The sequence below is a fragment of the Xyrauchen texanus genome, chromosome 13 (genome assembly GCF_025860055.1).
Source record: "Xyrauchen texanus isolate HMW12.3.18 chromosome 13, RBS_HiC_50CHRs, whole genome shotgun sequence".
Lineage (NCBI taxonomy): Eukaryota > Metazoa > Chordata > Actinopteri > Cypriniformes > Catostomidae > Xyrauchen > Xyrauchen texanus.
The window spans coordinates 26246044-26268702 of record NC_068288.1 but is presented as its reverse complement, the minus strand read 5'-3'; the positions used below and the strand labels follow the sequence as shown (position 1 = coordinate 26268702).

General features: G+C 39.2%; 1 protein-coding gene across 3 annotated transcripts in view; it reads right to left on the bottom strand.

Moving 5' to 3' along the window:
- kank4 (KN motif and ankyrin repeat domains 4) overlaps positions 1 to 22659 on the bottom strand; it is a 61455-nt gene that overhangs the window by 19274 nt on the left and 19522 nt on the right. For 2 of the 3 annotated variants that reach the window (XM_052140277.1, XM_052140276.1), the window contains exons 2-4: positions 6633 to 6696; positions 3523 to 5958; positions 1245 to 1338 (exon numbers count right to left, since the gene is read on the bottom strand). In XM_052140277.1, coding sequence (XP_051996237.1) covers positions 1245 to 1338; positions 3523 to 5958; positions 6633 to 6648 — 2546 coding nt within the window. In that variant the 5' untranslated portion in view covers positions 6649 to 6696. Of the gene's footprint in view, positions 1 to 1244; positions 1339 to 3522; positions 5959 to 6632; positions 6697 to 13971; positions 14049 to 22659 lie in introns of those variants that run through there. The other variant, XM_052140278.1, reaches the window with a different exon arrangement.

Genomic DNA, 22659 nt, shown 5'->3' with positions numbered 1-22659 from the left:
GAGCACCACCACGTCTCCCGTACTCTCCATCTACTAGATTATTTTGTTTGTGCTGCTGCTGCAGCCTCCTTCATCCCCTGGAGTTCCTGGTCGGTGTACTCCGTTTCAAACAAATAGGGCTGGGCAAAAAACTCAATCTCCTCTTCTCTTATATCAAAATCCTCCAACATTTTTCTTTAAAAATCCTAGTCTTCTAATTCGTGACCGGCATTTGTTTTGCTCTATCCTCTGCGCTTCGGCATGCGTCACTTCTCACCGGAGCTTATGCAATGCCTACATCATACACCGGAATGTGACTTTCTCATGAACGTGCTGATAGCCATTACCGGAAGCCAGTGATAATAGTTTAGAAAGTTATAAATACATATTATTATTTTTTTTTACAAAAACACATCGCTTCGCTTCAGAAGGCCTTTATTAACCCCCTGGAGCCGCATGGATTACTTTTTTGATGGATGGATCAAAATCTAACGTAACATTCACTCCGATTATGAAGCTTGAAGGGGGCCAGGATATTTTTTTATATAACTCAGATTTTGTTTGGCTGAAAGAAGAATGTCATATACACCTATAATGGCTTGGGGGTGAGTAAATTATGGGATAATTTTCATGTATGGAAAGCAATCTGTTTGGCCTGCTCTAACAGGATAATTATCTTATTGTTGAAGGCTGGTCAAATACAGCTGAGACAGAACCATCTTTGCTGCCAAGCTAAACAAATGATTTAGCTCACAGTGACAGGCAGACTTATATATATATATAGAGAGAGAGAGAGAGAGAGAGAGAGAGAGAGAAAGAGAAAGGACTTTGTTTTTTGTCATCCAACTGGCCTGACTCATCATGCTAAAGCATTTATAGAAAACAATGCAGACACCTCATGGCCCATTTCTAACAAAGCACTGCGATAAAGGATGAAACAGATTAAAGGGATGCAAAGATACAAGCCGGACATATATTGTTATGTGATGTCATGGATGTTGATGAAACATACTCATCCTTCAACACTTTACATGAAAACATCATCAACTGTGAGTTGTGTGGCCTTTAGACCATGCTATTAGCTTTGAAGGCATCTTTATGCTAATGTGCTGTTAATGTCTAATTACTTAAAACATTGTTTTATAACTTCACAGATGGTGAATTTATGAAAAGCATTACCATCAACTATGAAATGCAAAACTTTTCTGTTTCAAGCAGGCAAATATGTAAAAAAATGTAAAAACTAAAATGCAAATAAATCATACCCTCCATTTACGCCAACAAACTTCAAGTTCTTCTTCGCTCCTCCATTGCCCTGCTTGTCAGGACAGTCATTTTTCTTCATGATGGATTTTAAGCCTGATAAGGGGGAGATGGTCAGATATGTTAAAATGTAAGTAATTCCTGCACTTATTCTTCCTCCCTAACACTCACCGAACTCTGCACTATGCAGTCCATTTGACTGACCTGAAAATAAAGTCTAGGTAGTCATAGTCTAGGTAGAAGGAAAATCTTAAATTTTTTAAAACTGTCCATAATAAGAGACCATTGGCATCAGCAGGGATCAGCCTGTGGACGCAATTACAACAAAACATGACTGATCAAATAGTCTTGAACACTTCCTCAATTTGGAAAAATAAACTCATTTGAATCAAAATTAGTCAGGAAACTATCCTTACAGTTAAGGTAGGTTGCTTTTAAGTGAATAAATTATAAAAATAAATAAATTATATCATTAAATAGAATTGCCACCCAATGTAGAAAGTAAATACCTGATAAGAACTGAAGAGCATATTAAACAACAATGGTTGCACAAATAGTAAAGGATGCCAATATTTATGAGACCACAACATCTTTTAAGCAATGCATTATGAGCCAGATGATTTTAAGGGTGCTTTAACACAAGCCCTTTGGGTGCGTACCGAGTTCGAATGATGTCAGAGTTCGGTTCTTTTTGGTGGTGTGAACGCTGCTTTCCGAACTCGGGTACGCACCTGAGCCTGCTTGAAAAGGTGGTCTTGGTTTCGGATCATGTGAACTCTGGTGCGGTTCATGCTAATATGAAAGCAATCGTACCAAATCAAGGAAGTGAACCACTATTGGTTAGTCTTTGAAGGCTCCCGATCACAATTATAATGGTTCAAAGAATTTCTCATTCCAACTTGTGTCCAAATAAATCAACTTCACAGAGCAGACCACATTCTTCACACCTCTTGTAACGCATCAGCGTTATTCAGACAAACACTAATATTCTTCACATTACTGCACATTCAATGCATCCATGGCTGAAAAACATAATTGTAGTTTTGTGCATGTAAAGTTTTGGTAGTAAATCCAAAAAGCTGAATATTTTAATAACAGTGAAACTGATGTCTTCTTGAGTTGTTGCCTAGTTACAGTGATAAACAGCTGCCGCTTGTACTCACATTGATGATATAATCGGACCACGGTACAGACCCAAAAAATATGATGTGAACAGAGACCAGTGGGGGCAGGGGGAAGGGGGAGGAAACAAACTCTGGTTCGTTCCAAGCAATCGAACCAACTGTGAAAGCACCATAAATGTCAACACAAACATCCATATAATCTTGGCATATAATAAGCAACTTCAAATTCAAAACATTTTAATACGACTTGGTCTCTGCATGGCAACAGACTTTCTGTGCGAGTTTCTGTGTCACACAAGTAAAAATATGCATACCGGTAGTTGAACTTATTATTTCAAGTTGGCTTTGTCCAACAACATACAGTATGTTTTAGCTTGTCAGGTTGTCAACACTGGCTTTGCCTGACTCTTAAAGCCTGTACTTCAAACTCAATGAGGAAAAGGCCTCTTTCATACACCTGATGTATCCAGCTCGTAAGCGGAATGTATTTATTTTGGCAGCCATATTAACAGGTCACAGCATTCTCACAACATACACAAATGGTGCAGCAGAAGCATTCCTCTTACACTGACTTTTCCAGCTATTATCAGCAGAAAGTTTTCATTGTATGTGCATGCTTAGCAGAAAACTGTGGAAATGCACTGTAAACTAAATTATCTTTTGCAATATGCTGTTATGAAACTACAAAAAAACTACTTGTGTACATTGACAAGCCACACAGATAGCACTTTCTATACAGTAAGTCTGACTGAATCTTCGCAATTTACATATGCAGTTTAGCACACTTTGGGCTTTGTGAAAATCAATTACCTATTGTTGCTATTCTGTTTTTCCATGACAATTAAGTTTGTAAAAGTTTTCAAAGGTCCACTCCAGATAACCATTTAAAAATTCTTGGCTTAATAAAAATCTGTATATAAAATCTGTATTGAATGCAATTTAAATGGCACAATTTCAAACTAGCATGTGAAGAATTTTGTGTACAGCATTTTGTGAATAGAGTGCAATCAAAGAATAACGTAATTGTTACTCAAGATGTATTGCTACTTGATCACTGATTGCATTTATTACTTCATTATAGTCATTACTTTATATTAAATTACCTTGCTGAGAAGGCACATAAATGACAAAATAGAAATATGGGACTTAACCCTACCTGATTGTCGTGCAGACCCTCCTTTCTGAACTGGTGTGTAGAAGGCAGACAGGGCACTAAGGGAGCCTCTCAGGTGGCTTTGAATGGAGCTCATTTTAGAGGCATGAGGTTTCTGGGAGCACTCTGCTTTTGTATCATGGCCCCCACTTCCTAAGCTAGCCCACTGCTCATTGAGAAGCCCCTGTATACGATTAACAACCTGACCGATTGCAGCAGGAGAAGCAGAGGGCTCTGGCGCCCGTTGAGACTGAAGGTGGGGTTCCTCTCCTTGTGTGTCCTTATGCTCCTGTTGTGTTTGTAAACCTGTACCTTTTTCAACTCTTGTTTTGTCTGATAGTGTGATTTCAACATCTGTGTTCTCAACAGATTCTTCCTCTGCGACTAAGGGCTTAGAGACTTCACTTTCACTGGTCATAGTCTCAATCATGACACTTTCTACCATTACATATTCTTCAATGTAACTCTCTGCAACCACGGTTTCACTGACTTCAGTATCTCTAATCTGACTTGATACACTATCTTCAATATCACCCTCTGTTTCATTGTCTTCTATGGCATCTATGTTCCCTAACACTTCAGAGACTTCTGCATGACTGATATCTTCAATATCTTCCTGGACTTCAGTTTCCATTGCACGGTCACACATGACAATTTCTACTCCCACAATTTTCTCTGCTGTAGTGACTTGTGCTAAGACTTCAATGTCTCTTGCTTCCACAACCTTTGTCTGAGTGCTCGAGCATTTTGTGTCTGTTTCTTTGGAACCAACATCGGGTTGAGGTTCTGTTGAGATTGCTTTCTCCAGGACACTTTTGCTGTCTGTACTAACTGATGCATCACAAGTGACAACTGGTTCAGGAATTGTCTCCAAAGGCACTTGAGTTTTTTGCTTGTCTCTGTCCATCAGTTCCTGTATTCTCTTATCCTTTTGTTTATTCTCATCCATCTGCTCCCTCAGTATTGTGTTTGTCTTTTCTAGTTCACAACTGGCCTTGCTTAAAGTTTCTTCTAAAATTTTCAGTTTTACTTCTAGCTCCTGGTTTGTGAAAAGATTCTGTTCATCAGATTGGGAGATTGTATTATCTGCAATTATAATTTCACTTGATCCCTCAACCTTCTCAGCTTTTTCACCATCTCCTTGAGTGGACATACATTCAAATGTAGCACCTGATTCCTCTAATTCTAAAATCCCTTCTGACACAGTGGACTGTTTATCTTCTAATAAAGTCTCTGATGATTTTTCCTCCTTTTCAACTCGTTCTGAAACATTCTCTGATTCTTCTGATTGAAGTTTAGAATCCTGTAAAAGTCTCTCTGATTCCTCTGGATCAGTAGGAGTTTCTGCCTTCTCTATGAGTATCAGTGGGACAGACACGAAAGCTGGCAGTTGTTTATTATTTGACTCTGTATCAGTTACCAGTTCATATTTGTCAGACTCTTGCTCTACAATATTCTGTGCCACAAGGTTTTGTTTCTCTGCCTTTTGTTCTGTGGTTTTGTCTGACTGAACTACTTGATCCATTCCATGATCAGATGTAGTGTCCTTGGTAAGAGAGGAAGTATCTGTCTGCTCTATTATAACTGGAGGAACACCTTTGTCTTGCAGTTCACTTTGAGGAACATTGCTCTCCAAATGCAAAGATATATTTTGTTCGGACTGTTGATGCAGAATTCTTTGAAGAAGTTGCTCTCTCTCCTCTCTAAGAGAGCATATTTGAGACCTCAGCTCTGGGATGGTCCTGACTTGCTCCTCTAACTCTCTGACCCTTTTCAGTGCAACTGTTATCTGTTGGTGTAAGCTGGCCCTGTCCTGGGGAACACTGCCTCTCCTGTCGCCACTGTCCTCCGGCCGAAAATGTTTCTCTGCTAAGCCATTTTGCGTTTGGGATCTCTGTTCGTCAGTTGAGTCTGATCCTTTCTGATGTTGGATATTAACAGGCATGCTGGAGGCTCTAAACAGGTGAGGCCTGACATTAATGCTCATAGACTGTTCATTGGAGGTCTGTATTTGAAACTCTTCCCCAGCCTTGGGAGAAGGGAGATAAGTACTCACAGGCACTTTTGACTGGCTGGCAGGGGAGCTTCCACTACTGCTACAACTAGTGGCATCACTGGCTCGGAACTCGAAAAGCTGCTGGACTTCAGTGACACGCGACTTGGGTTTTGATCCTAAAGTGGAAGTATTGGCCCACGTATCTTTGGCTAGAGGTCGAGCGCCATGCCCAGGAAGGCTGAAGTTGCGTGGCAGTGTGCTGTATTTTGGGCCCCTGTTCTTGCGCTGGATATGCACCCTCTTGATTGTGTTCCCCTTCTCAATGTCATCTACATATTTCAAGAAGTCTAGATCCAGGTGAAACCCATATGGCGTCTCTACAGAATACGGCAGCTGTTTACTCCGCAGTCCACTCTCAGATGTCTTGGAAGGAAAGCCATTGGCTGAAATACAAGGCACATGATCACACATTTTGGATTCTCGGCTTGTAATTCCAATTCAAACAGGCATTGTATAATGGAGCATATGGAGAATAATTAGACAAGACAACAAATCAGTTGATGGATCTCATCAATGCACAAGGATTTTGAAGACATGAAATGCAAACACACTTTTGCTTTGCCAACTCATGCCTAATGAAGAGATACAAGAATACATTTACACATCTTTTTTTTCTCTCCCATTTCCTCCTCAATTTGGAATGCCCAATTCCCAGTGGTGTAGTGACTCCTCAATCCGGGTGGCGGAAGATGAATCTCAGTTGCCTCAGTGTCTGAGACTGCCAGTCTGCCATCTTATCACGTGGCTTGTTGAGCGTGTTACCGCGGAGACAAAGCGCCTCTGGAGGCTTCACGCTAGTCTCCACGGAATCCATGCACAACTCACCACGCGCCCCACCGAGAGCGAGAACCACATTATAGCAACCACGAGGCGGTTACCCCATGTGACTCTACCCTCCCTAGCAACCGGGCCAATTTGGTAGCTTAGCAGACCTGGCTGGAGTCACTCAGAGTGCCATGGATTACGACTCCAGGGGTGAAAGTCATTGTTTTTATTCGCTGAGCTACCCAGGCCCCCAAGTTACATTTACACATGATTCTGTGTCTGGGATTCTTACCACTTTTCTTATCCATTATTTTTGTTTTTGCAATGTCGTGGAATCTGTTGTAAATGCTGAAACCCTGTTGAAAGATCAAAACAAACAGACTTATTATACATTCTTTTTATGTCATCTAATAGCTCAATGACAACAATATTTTCAGTTTGTACAAAATTAAGTAAATCAATGTGATCAGAGGTGACAATGTATTTCATGATTATTTGAAAATTCCTTTAAGAGAAAAAAATTACAGTACACTTCCTATGCAATGTTTTACCTGAGAAAAACATAGATGTTTCTGCTATTTAAAAATCCCACACTACTTATTCAAAGCACAATTCAAAGCACAATGACATCTTCATTTTATTTAATTTACTCCAGATGGGGAAACTAGAAGCTGAGGCTCACGCTTTGTGGGGTTGATTTAGGCAATGGAAAACAATTTTGCCATTTCAGATTTAAGATACTTCAGGGGCTTACGTAAGGCCTCTGATCACAATACATAATGTTAAAACTCACTGAATACACCCTCAGGCTTGAGGTCTGCAGTTTTTTCTGGAGAAGTTGGGGAAATATGTGCACTGTCATATTTTGAAGTCACTCTAACTCATGTCAATGTGTTGAACAACATATTACAGATAAAACGTCTCACCTTACATTGTGAGAAACATAACTGCCCATGTCTTTGGATTAGTATGTGAACACTTACTTTTCATATGTCAAAACAGAAACACTAAAAAATTATGTAAATCTAAAGCAGCACCATAGGCTGCCCTTTAAGTTTACTTACAAAATCTAATGATCTAAATGTATTATTACTGTGCTATTTCTAAACAGTTATACTGTATGTAACTATGTATCCAAAAGAGCCCTTGAGATGCAATAATATAGTCAAATGATAAATAAAATGTAAACCTTCTGCTGGTGAAGATGATCCTTCTCATACATTTTGCTTCAGTGGAACTATAGTCAAATCCCACATGGATTGTTTGCTGATGTTAACTATGCATGGCACTTATGGGAGATTGATCACTCAAAGATGTGTCATCTGGCTCTGATTTCACTTTTGCAATTTGGGCCAGTTGTTTGGAATTCAAGTTAAGGAGGGTTTGGACAATTTGGAAAAAAGGATTTTCTTCAAAGGTGCTATTTGCCGTGGCTCGTGATAGCTGGATCATGGGATAGCAGCTGGATGTCCTGATTGACAGATGCTGACATATTCAGTAAAATCATACCTCTCGACTTCTTGAAGTTGAAGTTGCAACAAAAATATTTGCATTGAGCTTTGCATCATCAAGAACACAGTCTTTGTGTGAAGTTGTTTCCTGTTTGAAAGATGTATTTCAGAAAGTCAAACAGGGATAGAAAAATGCCTTTAGAAATGGGCACTGAGCCATGGTTTGGTTGAGAACTCAAGCGTAAAGCTTTCTGAAGCAAGAGGTATAATAACAGAGTGCAGACACAGCATTTTGTGATACAAGCATCAGTCAACTTGCTACCATGATTTCCTTTCACAATACATTCAATTTAGGGTAGAGTGGCATAGTGGTAAAAGGACGTTTACCTAAAAAAGAAAATTCTGACAATATTCAATCACCCTCATGTTGTTCCAAACCTGTATGACTTTCTTTCTTACTTAGGCAGAATATTAGCCTCAATCACCATTCACTTTCATTGCATCTTTTTTTCCATACTATGAAAGTGAATGGTAACTAAGACTAATATTCAGCTTAACATTTGCTTTTGTGTTCCACATAAGAAGGCAAGACAGATTTGGAGCAACGTGAGGGTTAGTAAATGGCAGAATTACAATTTTTGAGTGAACTGTCCTTTTAACATCAGGTTGCTCCAGTGGGACTGTCCCCTGTAATAAGAGCCCTCCAACAGATATTTACAGTAAATTGTGAAAGCGCAATAGGTCTTAAAAGTTAATTTGCAAGTAAAAGTCATAATGGCCACTGAAATGTACAGTATACTGACATTGGGGGACCAAAGGTTTCAATAAAATCAGGACAGTCCCAATTTAACAAGCCATACCATGCATGTACTCACTTTTGAAAATGTGACGGTTTCATCTTATAAACATTACGAGGAGAATTCATAAGCTGGTCAGCAAAACCTCTTTGTCTCAATATCAACATTATGTTTGACTTGTTGTAGTGTGTCCAAAAATCAGATGTATCCAAGCCATTTTCAATAAACAATAATTCTTTCATCTCTTTTCAATTATTTACAAGCTTGAATTAAAACAAAAAACAAAATAAAACCAGGTTGAATTAAATTACATTTTGTTTTGTGATTTCACACATTGCAATGCACACAGTTTCCACCAGACCACACCTCTGGCGTGTCCCAATTATTACTACAGTCTGAAGGCACCAAATGCTATTGCTTCAACAATGGTAATTAAAGGGGGCCTGGGTAGCTCAGCGAGTATTGACGCTGACTACCACCCCTGGAGTCGCGAGTTCGAATCCAGGGTGTGCTGAGTGACTCCAGCCAGGTCTCCTAAGCAACCAAATTGGCCCAGTTGCTAGGGAGGGTAGAGTCAGAAAGGGGGATATAATTATTTAAAAATAACAATGGTAATTAAGAAAATATTGAGCATCTTATTTAGATTCCTCAGTGTACAAACAGCCAGCATTTATCCCAGGATTCTGTGCAAGGCAAACCCCATATAACAGTGTGAGCTTAACTGACAATTGAATCCCCAGAATCCGACACACTGCAGCAAGCATAGAAAATGTACAGATTCTTAATTCCCCCTGGAGAAGGAAGGAACAAGGCAGGGACAGCATGGGATAAAGGGCATACCCTACCCCCAAATTTTTTTTTAATGCAATCTAAATACACGTCTGTCCTTGAGTCTCAATAAGCCAGAGCTGGAATGCAGCTTGTAATTGCTGAGTAAAGTTAGGCCTAGCCCCTTGTCAATTATCCACATGGAACAGAGGACCACAACCCTGCCTATTTAATTAGATACTGAAAAAGAGAGAGAGAGAGAGAGAGAGAGAGAGAGAATAAGTAAGGAAGTGAGTGGGAGATAAATTGTGGCAAATTGTGGTCCCAGGAGAGAAATTACTTTAATAAGACTTCTATTATTTGAGTGAATACAGCCATAATCAATTTATGCATTTCATTATACATTTATTATACACATCATTATAAATAATTATTGGATTTTGAGTTTTATGGTTGTCTCAAGTTCACCTTCACTTTGAAAGATAATTTTTATAATATAACTTTTAGTGAAGCTAATTTTTTAAAATCAACTGTTATCTTTGTTCCTTTCAAATAATCCCAATTTAATTACACAGAATGCACCATGCATGATATACATTTAATTGTCTAACCTTTTTATATTACTTCAGCTCATAGATGGCCCAGTGGACCATGTATTGGCAGTAATGGAAAGTCACTGTTTATGTAGCTATTCACAGCAGATTTAATTTAATCTAACTAATCAAATTGCAGTACAAGCAGCGGAAGTGAGGGAAGGAAATCAATCTCATTTGCCTTTGTGGTGACTGTGTAGGGTCAAAATACACACTGTGTCAAATACAGTACACACAAACACACAAGCTCTACTTGCAAGTTTACAAGCTCAGCATCTAGTGCTGATTAGGAGTGCTGAAGCCTTGAAAAGTAATCGAACCAAACTGAGCTGCAAAAGTTAACAGAAACCACCTGAACAGCCAACAAAACAACATCTGTGGTCATGCCAGCTGGACAAGCGAGGAACTATGGTTATTACTCCACAAGCCTTTTACAAATTATTCTCAACATAACCCTCAGATTTCAGGATACACACACACACACAAAATTTTAATTATAATTATTTTTTAAATAAATTCCTGTACAAGCACATGCCTTAATGTCTTGGCTACAAAACATGTTAAACATCTCCACCGTTTTTTTGCCCATTAAACTTATTTACCTTGCAAATAAGTAGAAAGATGTCACAATGGAACCTTCCATTGAACAGTCTATTGTAGGCTTTTCAGATCAATTTAAACGGCATACAATAATCAAATCACACACACACACACAAATCACAGATCAGCAAAAATGGATAAAAGTATAAAACGATTGTTTTGGCCAACAAACATTGTCAACATTTAAAACATAAACATTTAAACATGCAGCAACTTGCCTGACTTGACATTTATAAAATGCACTCTTGTCCTGAGATCACTTTTCAAAATCCATTAAAATCTGCCTTAATTTTACAGTTGACCCTTGCCTGCATGTATACCAGTGTGGTTTATTGTGTTCAGTTGTTTTTCCAACAGCTACAGCTACAATATTCTGATACTGAAACTTTAGTTTGGAGGATATAATTCACAAATAATTCTTAATTTAAGGTAGTTTAGAATTAGGTGTTAAAAACCAACATATAAAGCCACTGCTAGAGAAAACACACATTTGCACTGCAAAGTTACAAACCATAGAGACTCAAACCTTGCAGTTACTGAAATATACCCTTTGTGACTACTTCCCTGTGTGATAACAAGCCCTGGTCTTCCCTGTTCTGTTAAAGTATTATAACACATGCACACATTCAAGATGAATGCTTTCATTCAAGCAGGGAGACTTTTTAAAAATGTCCTCTCCCAAATTTATGTTTGCACCAGAAATGTGCTTTGATCTCCTCTCTAATGGTCACAGTCATCTCCCACTCTTCTCCTTCCCAGTAGCTCATTTCTCTTCCAGTCCCAACGGTTCCCCTCTATAGACAATAAACAGATAGAAAGTGGGCTGTCTGGCAGGAAGCAAAAGCTTGCTGCTCTTCCCTTCCCTGATAGGGAATTCTAAGGTCTACAGAAATGGCTCTGCAAAGCTTCAGACATCTGGAGGAGGTAAAGAACTCACAACATCTGTCCCACTGAGAAGAGAGGATGCCTGGAGAGAACAGCACTAGAATGAAGGTTGGACCACCAGTGAGAAGATGTCTCTATATTACTGTCCTATTCGATTTAAACTTACGAGCGTTGAGAGCAAGGATCCTCCCACACAGATGTGAATATTTTAAAACACTAATAAACATGTGCATGAGTGCTGTTGTACTAAATATCAGCTGTGATTCAGCCATAGGTAATCACTGGTTTTATGTTGATCAACAACAGCATAATTGCGAGTGCATTTACTGGCAAGCTCTTTAAATTAGTTAATATCAGGTGACATACTGTAACTATTATCAGTTTTAATGTCTATTTCGGTAATGACAACTAAGTTTTAAAGTATTATAATGGATATATCCAGTTAGTAGGTTTGATCTTAGTGGGCTAGATCTGCTTACGGTGCTGCTGCTGCATAGCATGTACAATGACTTGCTAGTGCGAAACACACAAGCATGCAGTGTCAAGGATGTCCTGCAGCTGCTGCACAATTAAACATATAGGAAATACTGAATCAAGCATGTTAGACATGTTGCTGCTGCACAATTAAACACATTCAATCCCCCTAAAGCTGATCTAGACCTGTGCTGCTGTGGAGGAGGTTTTTTTAGTGAGTGAAACCAGCTTTCTTGACAACACATGGAGAAGGATATAGAAGCAGGCATTACTCCAAAAAGGGGCAGAAGTTCCAAACCGCCATTGAAGATATAGGCAGCCCCTTACCATACCATTTTCCTAACATTAACTGTGAGTGGAAGTTATGCCTCCTTTTGGAGTTAGCACAATCCCCTTTTGGAGTAATCATGCCCCCTTCTGGAGCAACCCCACCCCCTTTTGGAGATTCCACCCCCATTAAGAAGTCTCCAGCCTACAGCTATATCTACTTAAACAAATGAGGCAATTTAAATGTTAAACAAAGAGGGAGTATGGTAGGTAATTGGCTAAAAGATTACATGCCGAAGGACCTATCAGAGTGGGCCATAAATATGTGAGACAAATGTCTAATAGATTACATGTTCAAAGCACCTACTGTATTTGACTGCACCAATAGGGTTTAATGACTGCACTCCCAGTCATTTTTGCTAACGAGAATAGTTTCAAACAAAACCAAAGCAGGATCAACTAACCTGACAGACTGACAGCCTGTCTGGAATGGCGTGACCACAGACAAGTGGAATGATACAAACAGTGAAGCGTTATACTTAATATCTAAATTATACTAAATATCAGCACTCTTGGAGTGCAACTTGTCCAATCAGATTAAAGGAAAGAAATTACTTGAGGTATAATCATGAATATGTGCACATTAAATTGAATTTCTTCCTGTTTCAAAAGCCAGAAATAATGGCATTAGTTTCACCATCATTCCAGTGTGCGTTTTATGGGTGAATGAGTGAGAGCAAATGAAAGGCAATAGAAAGCAAGAGTGAGAGAGAGAACAAGTGAGAGAGCTTTCATTAAGGATGTGAAGCAAATGCCTATAAATGATTCAGTGATACCCTGTTTGTAACGCTACAAGCAGAAAAGTAGTAGGTTCTCATTAGTACTCCATGGATTACAGAGCGATATGTGAGACAGAAACAGAGAAGGAAAACATCAAACCATTCATAAACACAGGAAGCTGCAATAACGTGCAAAGCCTGCAATGTATTTCAAAGGTGTTTTCTCAGAGTGGCACATAGACAAGAGTGAATGGGGGAGGAATGGAGGGATACATAGAGACGACAAAGTAAGAGAGAGGGGTTGGTGGCGACAGAGAGGAGACGGGGAGGAGGACTAATCGAGCTCTGGCGAGTGACAGCCAGGTGCTAGCTCTGTCTGTGAAGATCAGTCACATCCCATGAGATTCACAACAGAAGACACATACACACAGCCAGTTTCCATCAGAGATAAAAGACATGCCCCATATTCATAATCATTTACAAATGGCAAACATGTTATAAGCCGTGGGAGTCCAACACATGGGGCGACACACAGCCTTAGCCAGGCTAATCCACATTTCATACAAATAATAAACACCCATCAGCCCCCCACCTCCTTTTCTGTTTTTGCAGTCACTATCAAAAAAACATATGCACATGCACGCACACCAAAACAAATGCGCAATACTCTCGTTAGGTGCTGCCCTTCTTCAATCATTGCTTAAAGTCTGCATGGCACCATGAATACAGCTCCTTTCCAATGCAACAGAAATCTCAGGGGGCTCTCCACACTTTTTTATAATAAGAATTAAATTGCAAACAATGTCTGCATGCATTCACATACAAATAACTTAGAAGATACAAGCTGGCTATTTGCTTGATAGGGAAAATTGGGAAGAAAAAAAGCCAGATCAATCACTGTAGTAACAGCAACAGAGCCATTTATAAAAAAAAAAATTAAAAAAAATAAACATTTGTTCAGACCAATCACACATGCACATACAAGACACAAAGCATATGACAGGCTGAGATTCTCACCTCCAATAACTGTGCTACGTGCCTCCCAGAGCGTGTGAGAGTGAGTGCATCATGAGAGGGAGAATACGATAGAGACAGAAAGAGATGGAGAGGAAGAGTGATAGGGAGAAGGAGATACAGAGACAGTCCCAGAGAGAGAGAGAGGGGGGGGGGGGATTCCTCCTACCTAGCATGTGCAGTGAACACTGCTCCCCTCCTGTCTACCAAAAACACACAACACCCCTCCCTCTCTTGCTTTGAACTTCAACCTGACAATGCAAGAGTAAAAAAGAGCACTGGGGAATGGGTTTGATAGCTATGAAGGAAAGAGAGGTAGTGAAAAACACAGATAGAAACTACAAAAAAAATATTTTCTGGGTATATTTGTCTTGTTTTACAGTGTATATTCTCTGAAAACAAGTCTTAATATTTTATGTTATGCGATTTTGCTTCTCAATTAAATTCATCTTTACGTTTAAGGATTGTTTGATTTTTTTTTTTACTGGAAAACAAGACAAAAATACTGACTAATATATAGGGTATGCATTGTAGTTACACGATTGGACAGGCAATTGAATTGTGCTGGTGAAGGAAATGGTCCTAGAGGGAAAAGAAAAACACACCAGAAGAAAAAGAAAGATGAAAAAACAAAACAAAACAAAAAATACATACTTCATACTCTCTTAAAGGTTCAGTCCACTGCTGCTGTAACTCCCCCTGGCCTACTTTTGACATGGACCACCTGAGTGCTGAACTCACAAAGGCTGCTGCCTCAGAAGACATGACCCATGGTGGGGATCTCTCTTATTTTCTCATCTTCTTTTCAGTGCTTTTCCTCCTTACATTCTCCCTCTTCTTCAGTATCCCTTTCTCCCAGGCAAAATTCTTATTAATTCTTTGTTTTGAAACATTGACTGTTTTATTGTTGAAGTAACCTTTCCTCCCTCTCTGTCTGCCAGAAAAGTGGGTGAACCCCAGCACTCAGTAGTGTAATTATTAGTACTGGGTGGAGGTTTACCACTAACAATGCTGCACCACATCTCCACTTTCCACCACCAACTTATATTTTCATAACACCTACTTGCATTCTCAAATGCAAGCTTGTTCTGGATTCTGGCATATCTATCTTTCTTGGGTTTATTCAGTGTATGTGTATGTGTATGAGAGATGCAAGAAACAGATAGAGAGATGATTAGACAGACAATTAGACATATTTAATGGAGAATATGACCATGTATTTTACGAATGACCATGTATTGTACAAATATTGGCTCTCCCATCCAAATCCAACATTTTATATGCAATTAACTATATATTCCACTGGTTAAGATAGACTGGTTTGTATAACACACACTACACATGTTTATTACTTATACATTTGCTTACAAAAGGAGCTGGTAGGCCTACATTGATGGTATAAGATGGTAATATCTACTATGGCACGTACTATGGTGTGTGTGTGTGTGTGTGTGCCATTATCTTGGTACCATGTCCAAAATGCAAGCTTTTCAATTGCCTGAGGTAATTTCATGCCAGTGCTATCTTGAATATCATGTCATAATTTTTGTCTTGAAGTTGTGCTTGGCTTTTTCATTTGGAGCAAACAAATTGAAGTGGCCCCATTAAGGAGGAAGCTATTAAACTCTGGGATGTGTTTTCAGAGGTCTGTCTAATCATAGAATTGTGATGGCCCTGCCATGACCATGTTTCACTTGGGTCCAAGGTGAGTCATCGCCCGTGTCAGAGCATAGATTAAAAGCAGACTGGAAGAGTGGAGAAGGTGTTGAGGCTCACCATATCTAGTGCAGACTGGCAGAGAAATACAGCCTTTAGCAATAAAAAGCTCTTCCTACTCTAGTCAACACAGTGGTTTTGTAGACACTAATAAAAGTGAGCAATCACACCAGTATTTAAGCACTCACTCACATGCATATTGTCATGCTCTCTGACACATATACTGTACACACACACAGGGATGGGATTCATTTGCTTAAAACAAACTGCGAAGGGTGAGTTATTTGTTGACTGTTATATATAACAAATAAATATTATTGAAAAAAAATTACAGAAGTTGAAATAAATTAGCAAAATCATTGCTTTTCATCATCTTTCATGTCAACACGCCCCTTCCAACATCCCAACACGGAAACTCCTGTATCATCAACAATTCTATCAAGAAGACTCGCAGACATGAGTGAAATTTAAAATGACATTTATTTGATGAATATAAAACAGAAATGTAATGTGTCTCTTTGGCGTAAGCCCCGTCTGGCGGTCCGAAGAAGTTGTACTCGGAACCGCCATATCCCGCTGGAGATAGGAGGCAGGGGCGAGGAGCCTACCCCCGTGCAGAATGGGACTCAACTGGTGGTGGAGGGGTGGTGAAGGTTGCCGTGTTAGCACACTGAAACAGCAATGTGATAGATTGTGAGCAGACTTATAAAGCAATGGCTTACATGTGATTGGCTAGGAGTTACCTAGCTAATGGTGCGATTATGTACAGCTGCTAGTCTTCCCACTAGAACTACACTGTGCTTACATTTGTATCAGGAAGACTCGCAGACTTGAGTGAAATATAAGATTACATTTAATTGATGAATATAAAACAGAAATGCAATGGCTCTCTTTGGCGTAAGTCCCGTCAACTTCTGAAGAATTTGTACTCGGAACCGTCATATCCTGACGGAGAAAAGAGGCAGAGGCGAGAAGCCTACCCCAAAAAAGAAAAAGTAGAATACTACCCCCAAAAGAGAAGATCCAGTCAGGTACAAACCAGGTCTTGTGTTAGATATTCACTCTGGAGAAGAGGAAAAAAAAAAGAGAAGTGAACACCTAGATTTGACATGAAATGCGCAAGATCTCTGGCATGGTTGTGCAATGCCTTTTTTTCTCTCTCTCTCTCTCCCCTCCTTAGTAACCTGGTTGTGCAGAATATTTGCCAAAGATGAACAACATGGTATGAGGCCCTACGTTAGGCCAGCGTTGTTGTGCAGTATCTTTGTTGAAAGATAAACAACATTTCATTATGAAAACCCTCCGACAAGGGAAGAGTTATTTGAATATCTTTGCCGAAAGTTGAACAATGTATCGTAAAGCCATACGATAATGGTGACGTTGTGTGTAATACCTTTTGTTGAAAGAAAATTTGATTTTGAACCCTCAGACGAGGGCGGACATTGTTTGATGGTTATCTTTGCCGAAAGGTGAACAACATACATAAAGCCATACGATAATAGTGACGTTGCATGCAATAACCTGCTGAAAGATATCCCATGATAGTGTGAGCTTTCCAGCAGGGGCGAGCTGGCCTGTGCAATACCTAGGCAAAGGAAACAATGCTTGAGATTATGGAAGCCCTGGTGAGGAGGGTAGATATAGTTATGCACTATTCTTAAGAAGCGATGGATGTGCTTGAATTAAATCATTGTGTAGGGTTAGATGTGATGAGAAAGAGCCACCAACCACCACCAGATGTATGAAAACTTATGGATGATGGAGAGTTGAGCTTGTTTGATGATTTGGGTTAGGTCGACTATATTTCAGGTAGGATGAGGAAGACCAGAGGCCAAGCATTTCGACAGTGAACTCCGCTATACCTCAAAGAGCTGCAGGAGTTGTTGCTCTGATGCGAAAAAAGAGTGCCCCGAAAAGACATGAGGAGAGAGACCACAATGTTTTAGGGTAGCGGTGAGGTGGTTTCTTAACCAGTAATGCAACATGGGGGCTGGGGATGGAGTGATGAATAGGGTAGGAAATTTGAGATGTCTAGTGTGAAAGCAAAAGGAAATGAACACGCATACTGGGAGATTAGAACAGAACTGTGTGATTGGCAGAAGGAGGTATAGTGGGCCCAGGTGGAGTTGTAGGAATTGAGAGTGAACCGGGAAAGTCCTTTCTGCATGAGAGTTGGAGCAGAATTTAAATGGGGTAGTAAGGAGTGGCTTAATCCAGCAGGAGGTCTGAGAGGGGTAGGCAGGGAATGTTTTTTTTTTTAAAGCTGGCGATGTCGGAGAGATTTTCAACAGAATGGGCTAGTTTGAGGAGGCGGGAAACGAAGGAGAGGCCTTGAGGAATAATGAGCATGGCAAAACTGAGATGGCCTAATTGAGGGAAGGCGGCTTACAGAGGTGTTCTGTGCACTGGTTCTCCTGTGGCCAGGAGATGTTGGAACATGTCTATTATGATTTTGAGAGGGCACAATCCCACTGAGAATCCAGAAATATGCAGACAATGACTGCTGATTCTCAATAAAAGGTAAGGAGCTCCATGTCAGAAATGTTGCCAACCCCTGGTATAAAGCATTACTCCTTGCTAGATAGCAAGAAAAGTAGCCACTGTTTTACAAGTGATTTGTTTAATAGGGTTCGCCACAAGTAATAGCAGGCTGCAGTGTAACCTGGACAGAAATAAGTAGACAAATGGCTGCTATTTGGCATTTTGCACTATGTAAGTTTGTAATCATGTCACTGTTTATATTTAATTGTCTTTGATTAAAGAGGTAGGTGAAATGAAAACAAAAGTTTCTAAGCAGATGTACACCAATATGCTCTTTGCATTCACAATAGGTCCAGATAGATTTCAGCCTAATAATGAAACTTTAAAAGAAAGTCATATGAGTTTGAGAAAGCATAAGTAATAAGAACTATTCAGTTGTGTTCTGTTGTGCAGAGCCAAGCTGTCTTTGAACACAAGAACACATCTTGTGCGAATAGCTCCTGGTTTTACGAAGTGTGTTGCCTAAGATGCCTAAGAGTGTTGCCAATATATTGACTAATTTCAAGTAATCTTGAATTGTTCTAGGTAAGGACATTGTTTTTTTTTAAATGACAGAGTTTCCATGTAGGTCAGGGAACATGATTAATTGCATTATATATAATCGCATAATTTTCTTATTATTAACCCCACTAAATTAAACTGACAGCCCTAATTTCAAGATCTACTGGGAGTCCCATCCTGCACTTGGTGAGGTACACCTTTGCCATGTGTTCTGTATTTTGAGTTCCAGCTGATCTATTAAGCAGCTTACAAAAGTTAGAATCTTCCCTCCTGCTGTTCCTTTCACTGTCTTGGCTAAATTGGAGGAAAAACATGTGTAAAAAATAACTGACCCCCCCTCATTTGACACACAAGCTGGAACTCAGTCAGACACACATAAACATCCACATGCTCATTAGCACTTAGTCGGCTATGGGTCAATGGGGAAGGACAGCACATACACAATCCATATCAGTATTGTTCATAAAATAGGTCACATAAATTCCCCACGCCAAAACACAGGCATCCATATCAACCATAAAAGCCAACAACTTTACACTGTATACACAGACCTAGACTTATGGCCCTATCTATTATTTCAAGGTCTGGTGAAGCGCCAAGATATAATTTCTTCTCTAGCATACAGTGCATCAATCTCACATATTTGTCTTGAATAATGCACTGCATATTTTTCCATGTATAGTGTTAACACTAAATCATAGCATCATCTGCTAAATATTGTATGGCAATGCTAAATGCTCAAGAGTGGCCATGGGATGCACACTACTTGATTCATATTCATTAGTGAGATCACTAGAGTCAAATGGAGGCAAAACCCATAGCACTTGGACAAAATACCACTAATAAAACACAAAAGCAAACAACAGGGGATGGTGCTGTAAACCAGACAAAACAAAAACAGCAGACATGAATCTCTGGCAAAGAAAATGGAAACAGACAACACTTGTTTCCCTGTGGAAACACTATTCAAGTAAACACAATATAAAGTGTTTTGACACTTGCAGAGGCTCTGAAGCGTTTTGATACCATGTGTATGAAAGGGCTACTTTTTTATTAGATTTTGTAGACTATGGTAATGAGATATTGCAGGAAGATGCTTTAGAGACACATATTGTTACAGTTTAGTTATGGCTTTTTCTTTTATCTATATAAAGAGCTTAATTCCACTATATAGACTCCTTATAATATTTCTGAAGGTGTCATTATTTCAATTAGTGGTACTCAACTGGTGGGTCCTGACCCAAAAATGGTTCGCAGATCTGTTCTAATAGGTTCACAGAAAGCAGGTAAGAAACTAATCAAATAATTAAAATAATCAATGTAACCTACCAAATATTCGTAATTAGAATAGAAGATTAAAAAAATCTTTTTTTTATGTCAAAGACTAAGGGATTAATTAACTTAAAGGGATAGTTCATCCAAAAATAAAAATGATCTTATTGTTTACCCTCATGCCATCCCAGATGTGTATGACTTTATTTCTTCTGTAGAACACAAACAAAGATTTGAAGAAGAATATCTCAGCTCTGTAGGTAATTTCAATGCAAGTGAATGGTGGCCAGATGTTTGAAGCAGATAAAGGCAACATTAAAGTAATACATTTAACACCAGTAGTTAAAACAATGTCTTCTGAAATGATCCATTAGGTTTTGGGTGAGAACAAACCAAAATAAAACTCCTTTGTCACTGTACATCTTGTCATTGCAAGCTCTAGGCATGATCATGATTTCAAGCTCAATTACACGTCCTAGTGCTTGATGCATGCGCAGGGCACTATATGGTGCTATAGGAAATGTAATCAAGCTTGAATTCATGATTGAAATTATGATATCTGTTCTCATCCAAAACCGAATTGATTGCTTCAGATGACATTGATTAACTGGGGGGCCTGGGTAGTTTAGTGAGTAAAGACACTGACACCCTGGAGTCACGAGTTCGAATCCAGGGCATGCTGAGTGACTCCAGCCAGGTCTCCTAAGCAACCAAATTGGCCCGGTTGCTAGGGAGGGTAGAGTTACATGGGGTAACCTCCTCGTGGTTCTCACTCTCCACTTCAGAAGGCCTTTATTAACCCCCTGGAGCCGTATGGATTACTTTTTTGATGGATGGATTCGCTTTTTTGGGCATCAAAATCTAAGTTACAATTCATTCCGATTATAAAGCTTGGAAGAGCCAGGATATTTTTTTATATAACTACGATTATGTTTGGCTTAAAGAAGAAAGTCATATACATCTAGGATGGCTTGAAGGTGAGTAAATGATGGGATAATTTTCATTTTTGGGTGAACTAACCCTTTAAGGCTTCCCTGCACACTGGCATCCGTATCATGTGCCTCTGTGAAGATATGAGAGGAACTGATGTTGAGGCTCCCACAATGTGAAGTGAGCTATGTGAGCATTGCTGTGGATTAGATTAAAGAATTGTAACAGTTAAAGGTTGGGCAAGGAGGAGGTGGGAACCGGCTGAACAGTCAACAAAGTTTTAATGCAAAACTCAACATAAAACAAACATAAACACATGCAGCACGGCCGTGTGCGTCTCTCTTGAACTGGCATCTCACTTTCCCGCTGATCAGCTGATTCAGCACCGGCCATGCATCCTCACGGCCCGGCCACACACTCCTCCTTGTCACAAGAATATATGACATTACTCATTAGACTATCATCTTTAACCTCAAACCCCCCTTGGGTGGAGTAAGCGTGACCAAACTCTTTGACTCTTAAAAAGATCAAACGTTCTCATCAATAATTGTATAAAATGTTTTTATATCTACTAAATTATTACTGTGGAAATGTTAACAGTATGTATGAACAGAAACAGAGTATTTACAGAGACAAAGTACAGTAGAGAAGGCTGAATATGAACCATATATTAACCACTACGAACAAGTTACAGGTGAAGTGTGTAATTTCTTTGAATGTTAAAATAATTTCTCCTGACATTGCAAGTTGAATTTGGTGACGAATTATCTGGTCGATCAACCAATGGAAGATGGAGAAGTATTTGAGAAACATGTTTGAAATTCCATTTGATGCAAGTGCCACAGAAATGACTAGACTGATCACACGGTGAATTTGGCAAAAGTAGATTGAAAGTTCTACTGCTGAAATAGGCCAGTGCTTACCAAAATTTGAACCACTGCCCCCAGTGGCAGAAGCTGCAAGTGTTGTTGAATGTATGGGCACTTGATCACTCAAGTTTAAAGGTGAAAAATCTACAGAAAGTGAGTTGAATTTAAGTTGTAAATTATGTAATACATTCAACAGGAATACATATTTTATTAACCATACATCCTAACTCCAAACCTAAACCTAACCACTAGAGTAAACATTTATTTGTAGAGCGAAAATGAAACCTCCAAATCACGCTCACCATTTTTTAGTGAAAGTGATTACTTCCTACTTGTTTCAGGAGGTTGCATAACACACACAACACACTATCAGTAATGTCAGAGGTAAATGCATTTGAATTGTTGCAGCAATGTCTGACTGGGGATGCCGCTTGTTAGTAATTTGTCAGAATGGAGTTGATTCCAGGGTACATTGGATTTCCTGTGTGATCATGCTGAAATAACCTCAACTTATTTTAATTAACTAATATTAATTATTATTAATTTAATTCAATAATATGGGACAAGAGTATTTTTTTGACATTTATTTTAAATTGTACATTTTATTTTAAATGTAATATATTTCACGTTATTAAAGACATAATAACAGCAAAAACAACTTTATATACAGCTTCATCATGATGCCAATTTTAATTGAATTCCATGAAGAACTACACAAACCACAGACAAGCTGCTTGCAAATGCTTGAAAGCTTCAACACTGGTATGAAGCTATGTGATTATTACACTTAATAATGGTGAACTGCCCCTTTAAAGAGAGCTTTAGCAGTCTCACGACCCTGAAGCATGTGATTAACACAAGA